The sequence below is a fragment of the Bidens hawaiensis genome, unplaced genomic scaffold (assembly GCF_021521415.1).
Source record: "Bidens hawaiensis isolate Kalapana, Puna unplaced genomic scaffold, B.hawaiensis_p1.1 tig00023094_1, whole genome shotgun sequence".
In the NCBI taxonomy this organism is placed as follows: Eukaryota; Viridiplantae; Streptophyta; class Magnoliopsida; order Asterales; family Asteraceae; genus Bidens; species Bidens hawaiensis.
Window position 1 is genome coordinate 198853 of NW_027493618.1, and position 13578 is coordinate 212430.

Below are 13578 nucleotides of genomic sequence, written 5' to 3' on the forward strand. Positions count from 1 at the left end.
GATTCGTAGGAACTGCGGATGTTCTCTTTTTGAAGCAGTTGATGAACAACTATTTAGAGAAACTATTGGTTTTGCCAAATTGCTGATTTTTATGAAACTACCGCTGGACGTTTAGGAACAACTGGTAAATTTCAAAACAGCATGCTGAGAACAACTGGTGTCTTATTATAAGAGCTGATTTTTCAATCAGTTGTTTATCATGACTGGTAATCAGCCATGAAACAACTTGTTTTTCTTCAATACATTTCATCGAACACTTGTGTGCAACTTAAAATAACTGATTTCCCAAATAAACTGGAACCAATAACGTCGCTCAAACACAAGTATTCATAAAAAAGAATTAGAAGCAGAGATATCTTCACTTTTACTACTAATTTTAAGAATTTGAGGTGAGAAGTACCTGGTTCCTTAAGTTCTTAAACGATTTTATTTGCATCTACTAAAGTGATTTGAACATCTTCTTTCATCGATAACCATTTTATTATCCTATCGATTGAAGATATTGCATTGACCAATTTTGGAACAAATTTCATCACGACGGAAGTTTTTGTTTACATCTCCAATTGATACCGATTATCACACCCCGACTTAAGGCCTAGAAGTGTGACCAGTAGTTGGTACTATTTTGTAAATAAATAAGAGTTGCGGGTTGTTTTAGCGGAACACTCTGTTTATTATAAAATATTAAATTATTTTGAAAGCTTCTCCGATATTGAATATCCGAGAGTTTGATCTACAAATCTTGTATAAATCTGATTACAATATTTTATTTTAATAACTAAAAATTGAGTCATCTTCATAAGCGAGCATCTACTCCATATGTGACTCTAATTCCTTGCTATCTGAGATAAATCTTTTTCCCTGAAATGTGGGGAAACTACGTCAACAACATTCTGGTGAATCATTGACTCTAAAAACATTTAATAAATCTTTATCTGACACAATAGTTTTCTGTATATGCTCATCAGAAACGTCTTTTATTTCCAGGACTTTTACCCCTGCCAGTCTGCCATACACACACAATTCAAGGGTTCTCCAAGAACTAATGCCTATCGGCGAATTGGTTATGACTGCTAGCATGCGGCCACGTAGCTTTACTAAATAATGTTTGGATTTAGACATATGTGTAATCGGTCTGAGTTGCTTTTATTTTCTATTTTGTATTATTTCGTATTGTAATGTTTTTAGAGATCACGTAATCTCATGTAAACTTTTGACTGACTATTTAAGACAAACAACCCATGCATCTTATAGAGTATAAATATGTTTTGACTGTTTGTAAAGGTTTAACGTATTCACTTATGATTGTCTGTTCTGAATGATATGGTAATCTCTTTTCCAACTATTTTTTCTAAAGAAAATCGATTAAAAATAATTATGTCTTCGGTTAAACTATTGTACCTTTTTTCTAGAAAAATTTGTAAGAGACAATGTGTGTATTGATAGTCACGTTTTTACTTTTTAGTTAAACAACCGATACACATGTTTTAGCAACTTCTTTTAACTCTCTTGATTTGAAAATTAAAACAAGGACCATTAATTAAAGAAATAAAAAAAAAGAGTCCACTTTTGCATAGTGTGTGATCATATATCTATCTATCTCATCTTAAATAAGAAAGAAAGTAGCCTCAAAATTCACTACACAACTCAAACTGTGTGAGTGTATGTAATGTGTTTGGTACAAAGTGAGGACAAAATGGAATGATGATCCATAAATGGTCTCCTTGTGTCTCCCATCTGGGGTAACACTTCACTCTCTTTATCCTCAAATCTCTTTCACTCACAACACACATATTTATTTAACCAAATCAATTTCCATCAATTTGAGGCTTGAAACTCACAATCTTGAGTGATCCAATGATCATATAGATATAGTGCTTGGTGCTGCTAAGACTGCGTGGTTGTAAGGGAAATCTGTTAACAACATTATAAATATAAAACAACAACAACAAGACATTCATTCAAGAACAAACAAGGGTAAACGACACTTCATCTTTCTTGCTCAATAAGCAAATCTTCTTAAGTTTCTGGTACAACATTTACTCATTTGTTTCATTGATTCATTGAAGATATCTTGTTGGGATTTGGGGAGTGGATATTATTACTAAATGTTTTAGAATTTTTTTAATATTTTTTTGGTTGTCTTTGTGGAATATTATGGACTAAAGATTTGATTTTTATGAGGAATTCTTTATGGGTTTATATTAATTTTGCTTGAAATCTTGAATTTTCACATGATCAATTGGTTTTTGGTGAATTTTTTTATCTTTGTATGTCAAGAAATGATTTTTTGTATGGATAAGAGGTTATTAACTTACTATGAGGTGTATTTTGTTTGTTTAATTAGCAAATTTTACTTGTTTTAGAGTAATGATGGCGGTGAGTTCGGGTTGCAAAGGGGACTCAATGGGGATGGACAATGGGAAATATGTTCGGTACACACCGGAACAAGTCGAAGCTTTAGAAAGATTGTACCATGATTGCCCAAAACCGAGCTCGCTTCGTAGACAACAACTCATTCGCGAGTGCCCCATCCTTTCAAACATCGAGCCGAAACAGATCAAAGTTTGGTTTCAGAATCGAAGGTAAAGCTCAAGTTTTTAATGGTTAATTCTTGATCTTGAAACAGAAAAGAAAAATAGGAAATCCATTTTGAACTATAAATTTGGGTGGTAATCTTTCTAAAAGTTAAAGCTTTTTTTTCTTGATCTTGAATTATACCCTTAAGTCATGCATAATCCCATTATGGGCCATAAAGAATTGGGAAAAATCTTGTTCAAGTCTTTGTGACTTCTTTTGGTTAAAAATGTAAATTCTTGATCTTGATTCTTGACACACCTTTTCATCTTATCTTTTTATAATTTTGTAATTCTTTAGTTAAAAAGCTTAAGTCTTTAACCATATTAGATCCATAAAAAATGCCCCATTTTGGACCGAAAAAGATTTGAGTGTTAATCTTTTTCAAATTTTTGTACCTTTTTGGGTTAAAAGTTCAAGTTCTTGATCTTGAAACTCACCCTTCATGTTAAATGCATCAAAAAAATATGAAACTTGCACAAGAAAGAATTGGATGGTTATCCTTTTCAAGTTTTAGTGGCTTTTTTAATTAAAAGTTTGTTTTTTTGTCTATAAAGATGTAGGGAAAAACAAAGAAAAGAGGCATCAAGGCTGCAAGCCGTGAACCGGAAGCTATCAGCAATGAATAAGTTGTTAATGGAAGAAAACGATCGGTTACAGAAACAAGTTTCTAACTTGGTGTATGAAAACGGTTACTTTCGACAACAGACTCAAAACGTAATTAAATTCACATTTTTTCAAATTTGGCTTTCTTTAATTTCCAAACTAATTTTGTTAACTCTTTTATCGTATGTTATGCAGATGGCGGTTATCACCACCGACACGAGTTGTGAGTCGGTGGTGACGAGTGGTCAACACCACTTGAGCCCTCAACATCCACCAAGGGATGCTAGTCCTGCAGGGTAATCTAGTCATTTTACCACCCATTCTTTATGTTCTTGATTGGTCATTACTTTATATGAATATAAATTTGAAAGTTGTGTTTTTTTAGGCTTTTGTCCATTGCAGAAGAGACTTTAACAGAGTTTTTATCAAAGGCAACTGGGACTGCTGTTGAGTGGGTCCAAATGCCTGGGATGAAGGTTCTTTACACTTACTTTATATAATCTTATTAAATATTTTAATGGTGTTTAATCATTCCATTAACCTTTAGTTAATATTATCTCTTGATTTAAATACAAATTGTTCATAAAGGAGCCTGCTAACCTTCTTATTCACATTGGAATCTCATCATTTGAGCCACAGTCCTCCACATTCAAACTTTTTATAAAGTTTTTATTGGTTTTGTCTTTTCTTTTTCTTTTATATTGTTCAACTTTCTGTTTTTATATACCGATAAAAACAATTCATTATTCCTTAAAAGAATTTGGTTTCTTATTCTGCCTATCTAATGTTTTAGGCTTTTAGTTTTGGTTTATTTAGCACTAGATGAAATGAAGGTGTCAATGTGGGTCCCGATCGCGTTTATCTCGTGGTGGGACCCATAAAACCATTTTCTTTCGTTTCCCACCTTCTGCTCCCATGTTCATATCTCCTTATGTCAAGAAAATACGAGTCAATATAACATATTTGTTTCCACTAGAACTGTAACTCGGAATACGTAATTTAGGGGTGTGCAAAAAAAATAAAATAAAGACCCTGAAAACCGAACATATCTTTAACCGGAAAAAACCGAACCAAATTCAATCGAATAAACCGAGTAATAACCAGTTGATCAGATAACCGAACCGAATAAATTGGTTTAATCGATAGAATTCGGTTCGGTAAAATACATTTCTAATTTGGATTGGTTTGGTTTTTGGTTAGGGCCAATATATTTCAAAACCGAATAAAGTCATAAGCCAGTATCCGAACCAAAGTATGCTATTGTTACTCTCTCAAAGTTTTGAACTTGTATTGACTATGACGAACTTTTAACCCCTTTGACTTGAAAGCGGCGGATTTCTAATCCGTTGTACGAGACTGACTCATTCCATACTAGAAATATTTGCAGGGTACCGAATTTAATTTCGATCAATTTATAATAAAAAAGTGAAAACCATAACTTTTTTTCTTAAATGGCTTCTTTTTTTGACCTGTCTCAGTAAATTAGTTTCAACCAGGCTCACCTTTATGCATTGATTAATATTTTTTGAATATAATCTTCTAAATAAAACAGTAATCTTAATTTGTCACAAGTTTTTAACATTAAATTTACATATTGAAATAATCTTTTTTATTTTTATAATAATTTCTGTGTACAACCAATTTTGCAGCCTGGTCCGGATTCCATTGGAATCATTGCTATTTCTCACGGTTGCACTGGTGTTGCAGCACGTGCGTGTGGTCTAGTCGGTCTTGAGCCTACAAGAGTAAGCAGCCCCCCCCCCCCCCTCTTTTTTTTTTTTGTTTTTTTTTGTGGTATCCAAAATCCCCAAAAGGTAAAAATATTGATTTTAAAAGTTTATATTTTTAGGTTGCTGAAATCCTTAAAGATAGGCCTTCTTGGTTTCGTGATTGTCGAGCCGTGGATGTTCTCAATGTGCTCACAACTGGAAACAATGGAACAATTGAGCTGCTTTACATGCAGGTTAGCACATGCATTAAAAACTTATACATTAAAATGAGTTTTGTACAAGTTGACCTTGTGGTTTGATTCTTTTGTTTGACTGTGTTTTTATAGCTTTATGCACCAACTACTTTAGCACCAGCGCGTGATTTTTGGTTACTGCGCTATACGTCTGCTTTGGAGGATGGTAGCCTAGTGGTACGTGAGAAAAACAGTTTCTTTCAATATTATTATTACTACTATTATTATTATTGTTATTGTTATTATCATTTTGAAGGAAATGTGAATGACTTTTGTTTTGTTTACTTAAAGGTATGTGAAAGATCACTAAACAACACTCTAAATGGCCCTACAATGCCACCGGTACCTCATTTCGTGAGAGCCAAAATTCTGCCAAGTGGGTACCTCATACGACCCTGTGACGGTGGCGGTTCGATAATTCACATAGTTGACCATGTTGACTTTGAGGTACACAAAAACGATCATTTTTTTAATCAGACATTAGTGCTTGTGCTTTCTTTTTGTATATTAATTTTTAACTTTATTACATCCCGCATCATGTAGTCGTTAAGTGTTCCAGAAGTTTTACGCCCTTTATACGAGTCATCAACATTACTCGCTCAAAGAACCACACTCGCGGTATGACCATGTCTTTAATATTTGTTAAAACACATTTTCTTTTAACAAAGATTTTGTTTTATTTTTCTTTCATTATTTTTTAGGCTTTTCGCCAGTTGAGGCAGATTTCACAAGAGATATCTCAACCAATGGTTACTAGTTGGGGACGAAGACCGGCTGCTCTTCGTGCACTCGGTCAAAGAATGAGCAGGTTTCATTATTATTATTATTTTATAAAAATTGTGACAAAGTGACGGTATCTTATATTATGATGTGATGTAACATTAAAGTTTTGATTTTTTTGGTGCAGAGGTTTTAACGAAGCGATTAACGGTTTTAGTGACGAGGGTTGGACAATGATGGAAAGTGATGGTGTTGATGATGTCACCGTTCTTGTAAACTCGTCTCCCGATAAGGTGATGGGTGCAACTCCATTGTATGCAGATGGGTTCCCATCAATCAGCAATGCTGTTTTATGTGCTAAAGCTTCAATGCTCTTACAAGTAAGTTGGTCAAAGTCAAACATACCGATTTTTAATCTATAAATGAGTTACACACGTGTTACACTTTTCGGAAATTGTTTTAACAACATTAAATTCCATGAAAAAACCTGTATGCTTTAAGATATTTGTACCAAAGCTTTAATAGTGTCCATGTCAATTTTGAATATCAAAAGCAATAGGTTTGACTAAAAAAAGTCAAAACTGACAGAATGTGCCTCCTGCAATACTAACAAGATTCTTGAGAGAACACCGATCTGAATGGGCCGATAGCAGTATTGATGTCTACTCGGCTGCATCGGTCAAAGGCGGTCCGTGCGGTTTACCGCTAGCTAGAGGTGGTGGATTCGGTGGTCAGGTTCTTCTTCCATTGGCTCATACTATCGAGCATGAAGAGGTACTTAATAAAAAAGTTAAAAACTTTTTTAATAACTATTTCGCGGGTTAGTAATTTTGGTTTCTTGTTTGAAGCAGTTTATGGAGGTTATTAAGCTTGAAAACATTTCTCATTATCGGGCCGAAGACATGCTCATGCCTGGTGATATTTTCTTTTTGCAAGTAAGTCAAACCGGTTATATCTGATTATATGTAAAGGACACAAAGAAAATCTGGTTTTGGGATGGTATAATCTAACATTTTAAAAACGGTCGTGTTCGGGTCAACCTGTTTATGGCTCGTTTAATCCATTTTTCTACAACCCGCCAACCTGTTTAACGCGTTTAGATAAACGGGTTAAACGGGTCTTGTTCGGGTTACAATTTAACCCGCCAACCCGACCCGACTAATACCCCTAATCTTTGTACTCTTTTGTTTCCCAGCTTTGTAGTGGAGTTGATGAAAACGCGATCGGGACTTCAGCAGAACTTATATTTGCTCCGATTGACGCGTCTTTCACTGATGATGCCCCGCTCCTACCATCCGGTTTTCGCATAATACCGATTAATAATGTAACAGTCAAATTTAATCTATTAATATAAATTTGATTCTTTTAAGGTGAGCTAACATTTGGTTTCTTAACAGAATTCTCAGAACCCGACACGTGATCTTGCATCAACACTCGAGGTGGGCCCGCCCGGGAAACGGGCACAGGCAGATTACCTCGGTCAAAGTGGGCCCACAAAGTTGGTTATGACAATAGCGTTTCAGTTTGCTTTTGAAATTCATCTTCAAGAAAACATAGCAGCCATGGCTCGACAGTACGTGCGCAACATAATATCATCAGTTCAACGAGTTGCATTAGCACTCTCACCGTCCCCGTTTGGGCCGAGAGGCCTGCAAGCCCCATCGGGTACCCCTGAAGCCCAAATGTTGGCCCGTTGGATCTGTCAAAGTTTTCGGTAATTAAACCTTTTACTATTATAATTATGACTTGGTGTGATAGTTAAAGTTTGAAGATCATTTTTTAAATATATATTTTTTTTTGTGTAGTTGTTTTCTTGGTGAGGATCTTTTCAAAACGGTTGATGAACGAAGCGATTCGATGCTTAAAACACTTTGGCATCATTCGGATGCCATAATGTGTTGTTCTCTAAAGGTAATGCTTTATATATAGTTATATATATATACAGATACAGATATAAGTTATATTTCATGGTTTATATTAATATTATTATTTCGCAGGCATTGCCAGATTTCACATTCGCGAATCAGGCGGGATTAGATATGCTTGAAACAACATTAGTTTCACTTCAAGATATCACTCTCGACAAGATCTTTGATCGAGGTGGAAGAACAAATGTTTGCTCTGAGCTCCCACAGGTTCTACAACAGGTAAGTTTTAGTTTTGCATAATGACTAGTTTGACTTTAAAAAGTCAAAGTCAAATGTTAATATTTTTGTTTGTTGGTTTTGTTCAAGGGTTTTGCTTGTCTTCCGGGTGGCGTTTGCCTGACAAGCATGGGAAGACCTGTCTCATATGAGCGAGCAGTTGCTTGGAAGGTATTGAACGATGAAGAGAATCCTCACTGCATAGCGTTCGTGTTTGTTAATTGGTCGTTTGTTTAAATTTGTGTAAGTTAAAAAGAAAAACCTTGTTATGTTTAGAGAAAGACTAGCTTTAGAAAGCTAAACATGTTGATTGTTGCATACCATAGGTATATTTAAAAGGCTATGGCTTTCTGTTGTTTTTTCAAGATACACGTGCTTATTATTTCTTCTATTTAAAGATTCTTCTATTTGTACTTAAGCATATATTTTAAAATTGTTTAAAAAAGGTAATAATACTAAATGAATGATACAACATTTGAGTTCTGATAAATGAAGCCCATATGATAATAAAATCACCAGCAACAAATCCATAATCATATTAACAATGCTGCTAGATCATCCCCTAAACTACATCGATAAAAGCATCGAACATACGTCTACAAATAACTTACGATATGAGAACCGGCTTCTAATAATCTGGCAGGCCACAAAGCCTATTCAACTGAACGCTTTCCTAAAACACAAAAGAAATGTTAACATTAGTCTTTATCCTTCAACGTCAAACGTGTCATATCTTGGTATCAAAATTGAAGGGGTAAAGCTACACCTTTAACATCAAAACGCTTTCATTTGTGTCGTAATTATATGAAAATGATTATTGCAGTCAAAAACTTTCTTAACAATTCATGGTATGCACGTCAATCTTGAATTTGAGATACGCACGTTTGACCTCAAAAGTCAAACTCAGTTATTATGTTATGTAACTTTATGTTCTTACCTCAGAGTTGTCATGCACATAGCGAATCAAGAACACGCATCTACAACCCCTTACATCATGCAACTTTCTTTGAATGTCAATAACTCGAGCATCATAATAACTTGCTTCGCCATTTCTCTCCTGATAACGCACCAAAAAAACATCAAAACATTAGCATCCAACAATCAAAGAGATAATATTAAAATTTTCAAAAAGTTGTATAGCGTGCAGACTTGGAAGCAAAGTAGCGTATCTCCAACCGTGACTTTATTGCATTCCGAGTGCTCAAGTGGGACTGACCGTTCCCTCACGTTTTTAGCATGGACCCACTCATCCTCTTCGGTCCCAAAACCAACATATCTTACTAGAACTTGCTGAATTTATTTAAAAAAATCAACTTCTAAATGTTACAAGTTTTTATAAATAAACAAAAAGTATATTAAACAAACTTACGGGTCCACTTGATTCAAGAACTCTGTGTGTGATAAACGTTTCCACGTCGTACCTTCAAAGCATATGACAATATGATTTGATAGTTAGTTACTAAACACAATTCTATATTTCCATTAAATCTTTACTCTGTTACTATGAATCATCTGATGATTTTGCCTCAAATTCCAAGTTTGACATATCTATATCTTTTTCTCCTGCACATATTAATCAAAATACCAAAATACCCCTCAATATTGAAAAAAGGCAACTTTTTAAAGATTATGAAGGGCAAAAAAGTAATTTCGGGGCACCTTTAGACGTATCAGAAGTCTCATTATTGTTCTCAAAGGCACAATCTTTTGACATAAGATCTTGATGCCTAACAAGGAGCCAATTTTGAACCTAATATATGACAATAATATAAACATGTAAATAGAAGTATAAAAATAACTATTAGTCTTTGTTAATAATGTTAGCAAGTATGAGAAAAGGCAGACCTCGGGCCATTTTAAGGCGGGCTTTCCAGCACGACCTGCAGAGCGGCTGTTAAACACCAAAACCGATTATTTAATGATCATTGTAACATATAAAATTTGGGTCTGCAAAAGGTTTTACGAATTCGAAACTCACTTGAATCCACCTGTCATTTTCTTAATTACTTCTGAATTTGGAACTTGTCCTAATTCCTTTAGGACTCTGTCCATTTTCTCCATCTGTGATGTTAATTAAGTATTCACTAATTACTCTTAATTGTTGTACAAAATGCGTATAATTAACTTCAAACACTGCATATCAAAACTTTACACTGGAGTGTGCATGAAACCAAAAAAAGGGGAAAAAAACATGAAACAAAAGCCGACAATTTGATTTTATGTTTTCGTAAAAACTGAATTGTCTGTTTGGTGTCGGTTTTGCGTGTAACTAAAAAAAACAAACCGAACCGAACCGACCTTTTAGAGTTTTTCCTTTTTCTTTGTTCATTTCAAATTTGAATTAATTTATAATAGTTTAACTCAAATGTATGATAATCAATTATATAGACTAGAAAAAAATATTTAGGCCCAAACTCATTATTTTAAACCAATCTTATTTTTTTTGCCCAAAGTTTTCAAGTGAAATGACAAAACCGAAAAAAACCCACATTTCGGTCTTTGGTTCAGTTTTAGCCCAAAACCGAACTGAACCGAGCCAAACCCAGAATTAATAATGCATCCAGATGAATAAAAATATGCCTAAAATGAACATATAGTTTGTAATTTTCAAGAACTTATATAATGATTAAAGATTAACATCAAGACAGACACTTTAAACGGACCCAAATGGAATTAAAACCTTAAATCAAGAAAGTTGTTAATTACTGAAATGATTGACCTCAAATATTGTAAACCCATTGAAAACTTTCTTTTCTGTTCTAGGACGAAGTTGATGACCCATCTTTCCAAATGGGTACTCCGAATAGTAAGAAATTTGATTTAATTTGGGGCAAAAAGGTTAAGCAGAAATGGTGGAAAAATAAGAAAGAAATGGTGGGATATAGGAATAAAGTGTGCACGAGCGGATTCGGTATTGGTATTGATATCAAGAGTCAGAATTGTGAGTTGCAAAATGAGCTTGGTTTGCAAATAGGGAGAATAACTTGATTTGCAAATTGGGAATATAACTTGATTTGCAAATTGCGAGAATAACCAGATTTACGAATTAAAAGTTAGCCAAAATACTTAATTGTTGGACCATTTAGTGGTCTCCATTCCATTAACTAGGCCAACTTAGTTAAACAAATTAGTGAGCTCTGTTTAACTTAGTTAGGTGGATGGTTAATGTATGTATACGTTAAACAGTGAGACGTGCCCAGTTAAAGGAATTACAATTAACTCAGAACACTTAAGGATCCATGTGAGTTTCTAGCCCCCTTTCCTTTTAAACATTTTGAGGATGTGTGCATACTTGTAAAGAATTTAGACGCATTATTTAAATATAATTGCATATTGTAAGAATATTTCGAATGTGTTTATTGATTTATTGCATATATGACTGTAAGAGTTGTAGAATGGATAAAGTGTAAGAATTAGGGTGACAAATCCTTACAATATATGTGCAAGAATTAGAGTGGCATACTCTATAATATATGTGCAATAGTTAGGGTGACAGACCCTTATACTATCCGTGCAAGAATTAGAGTGACAGACTCTATAAATATGTGAAAGAACTAGGGCGGCAGACCCTTCTAATATATGTGCAAGAATGTAAGAATAATTAAGAGGTAATGATGTAAGTATATGTTGTATGTAAGAATAGTATATTCAGATACGGACGTGTATGTATGTATGAGAATAACCTATGACTTGTTTAAACTAGAACTCACTCAGCGTAGCTGACTTTTAGTATACACGCAGACAAATAGGTTGAAGCAGCTAGCTTGACGAGCACACATGGATGAAGAATAAAGAAATTGGCATTTGAAGAAAGAAGTTGCAATGTTTTGTGATGTTTGAAAATAAATGACATGCTAAAATGTTTTTTAATTGAGAATACATAATGGATGGTTGAAGTTTTTATTATTTCGCAAAAGTTTTATTTAACTCCGATATGTAGAATTGTGTTTATGAATAAATACATCGCTAAGTAGGGTTTCGGGGTATGGGGCCGTACATATTATGTGACTACTATGTGTAACATCTCGAAAATTTTCATACTAAGTTTGGGCCACAAGTGTCAACTCTCAAAGTTAAGGGTTAAAAATGAAAATTTTGAGTTTAAAGATGCATCACGCTACGCGATGGGAGTTCATCAAAATAAATAAAAGGGCGGTGTCACGCTACGCGATGGCCAAACCAATTGGTCCATCGTGATACGTGAAGTCCACGTTAAGTAGCCGGGTATACATGTCCAACCACGTGTCAACACGTGGCACAATTTTACAAATTACGGCATCGTGTATAGCGACGACCACAAACTAGCTTCATCGTGATACGCGATGGGAGCCAAAACTTGCCTATAAAAGGGGGGCTACGGGTTTGAACCAATTTCATCCCAAAACACCTTCAGTTTCACACACATAACCTAGGAATTCATGCCCTTTCCTGGCTAACCGGTGACCGTTTTCTCGAAGTACGTGCAAGTTATGAAGCCCTGCTAACGTCCAAGTGTCTTTATTTTCTATTATCGAAGTCCTACCGATAAGTTGCTACTCTTTTCTTATTATTTTTATTTCTCGAGTGATCGTATTAAGATAGGAGTTACGTTTAAGTTATTTCAATATATAGTTATGATAGCTTAGACCAAGTCGAGGTTATAGTATTTAACCTTGAAAAAATTATAAAATAAGATTTTACAAAATCAAATGACGTTACTTCTAGAAGAAGTAATGTTAACAAAAGTATATTTTGACAGTTATGTAGTAACTGGAAGGGGAATATCACTAGTAGTGAGTTTCTTGCCGAAGGAAAGTAATTTGTATGAATTCTAATCAATCGCAGGACCAGTTTACTTAACAGGAGAAACTCACAAACTTGTTAGAACCTATTAGACCAAATCATGCTTTGTCAAACGTCATATAAATACAAGTATATTTTTACAAACAACCGTAATTTTTATCAAGGTTAAACCAGACTTTAAGGCCTGCAACATAATCAAGTAACACAATCCAAGTATTTATACAAACCTATTTTACTATAGGTTAACATCATACAAAAAGGAAAAGGTTTTCAAACATCATTGAACCGACAATCATAGGTGAATATATTAAACCTTTACAGACATGAATTTTTACTCATGTAGTAAACATGTTGTTTATTACAAAGAGTCAGATAAAGATTTGCATGAGATTGCATGATTTCTAAAAACGTTATAATACAAGATAGAAAATAAAAGCAACTCAGATCAATTACACATGTGTCTGGATCCAAACATAACTAAGCAGACATGCAAATAAAGTCAGTCATAACCAGTTCTCCAATGGGTTAACAGACTCGAAGAACCTTTGAATTGTGTTTGTAGGGCAGTGGTACAAATCCTGTGAATGACAAACATTCCTGCTAAGTTTGTAACAGAAAACTATATTGGTATTTAACGAATGTTATAAATCTTTTAAGAGTCCATCAACGTTTCACTAGCTCATCGCTGACGTATTTTTCCCAACCATTGCAGGTATTTAAGTGCAGTGACTATATCAAGGATTTAAGTGTCACAAAGATAGACGACCGCGTTACAAGATGACTCAA

The 13578-nt window shown here is 34.3% G+C and overlaps 2 protein-coding genes across 2 annotated transcripts; one reads left to right on the forward strand and one right to left on the reverse strand.

Annotated features, from left to right (window-relative positions):
* Window positions 1–1905: 1905 nt before the first annotated feature.
* LOC143566957 (homeobox-leucine zipper protein ATHB-8-like) lies at window positions 1906–8250 on the forward strand. The gene is made up of 19 exons (XM_077053501.1): window positions 1906–1977; window positions 2367–2585; window positions 3135–3294; window positions 3379–3479; window positions 3569–3659; window positions 4833–4928; window positions 5033–5146; window positions 5240–5323; window positions 5438–5593; window positions 5690–5764; window positions 5848–5954; window positions 6054–6246; window positions 6455–6640; window positions 6718–6801; window positions 7062–7190; window positions 7264–7580; window positions 7672–7777; window positions 7864–8013; window positions 8101–8250. Exons 2-19 carry the CDS (start codon window positions 2371–2373, stop codon window positions 8245–8247), a joined length of 2511 nt encoding a protein of 836 aa, XP_076909616.1. The 5' UTR covers window positions 1906–1977; window positions 2367–2370; the 3' UTR covers window positions 8248–8250.
* A 260-nt stretch (window positions 8251–8510) lies between these two features.
* On the reverse strand, window positions 8511–10882 carry LOC143566956 (uncharacterized). Its single transcript, XM_077053500.1, has 9 exons — window positions 10730–10882; window positions 9989–10071; window positions 9856–9901; window positions 9670–9760; window positions 9513–9573; window positions 9380–9431; window positions 9160–9300; window positions 8948–9067; window positions 8511–8683 (listed from the first exon to the last, which is right to left on the reverse strand). Coding segments are annotated over exons 1-6 (345 nt in total). The 5' UTR covers window positions 10793–10882; the 3' UTR covers window positions 8511–8683; window positions 8948–9067; window positions 9160–9300; window positions 9380–9430.
* Window positions 10883–13578: the final 2696 nt, after the last annotated feature.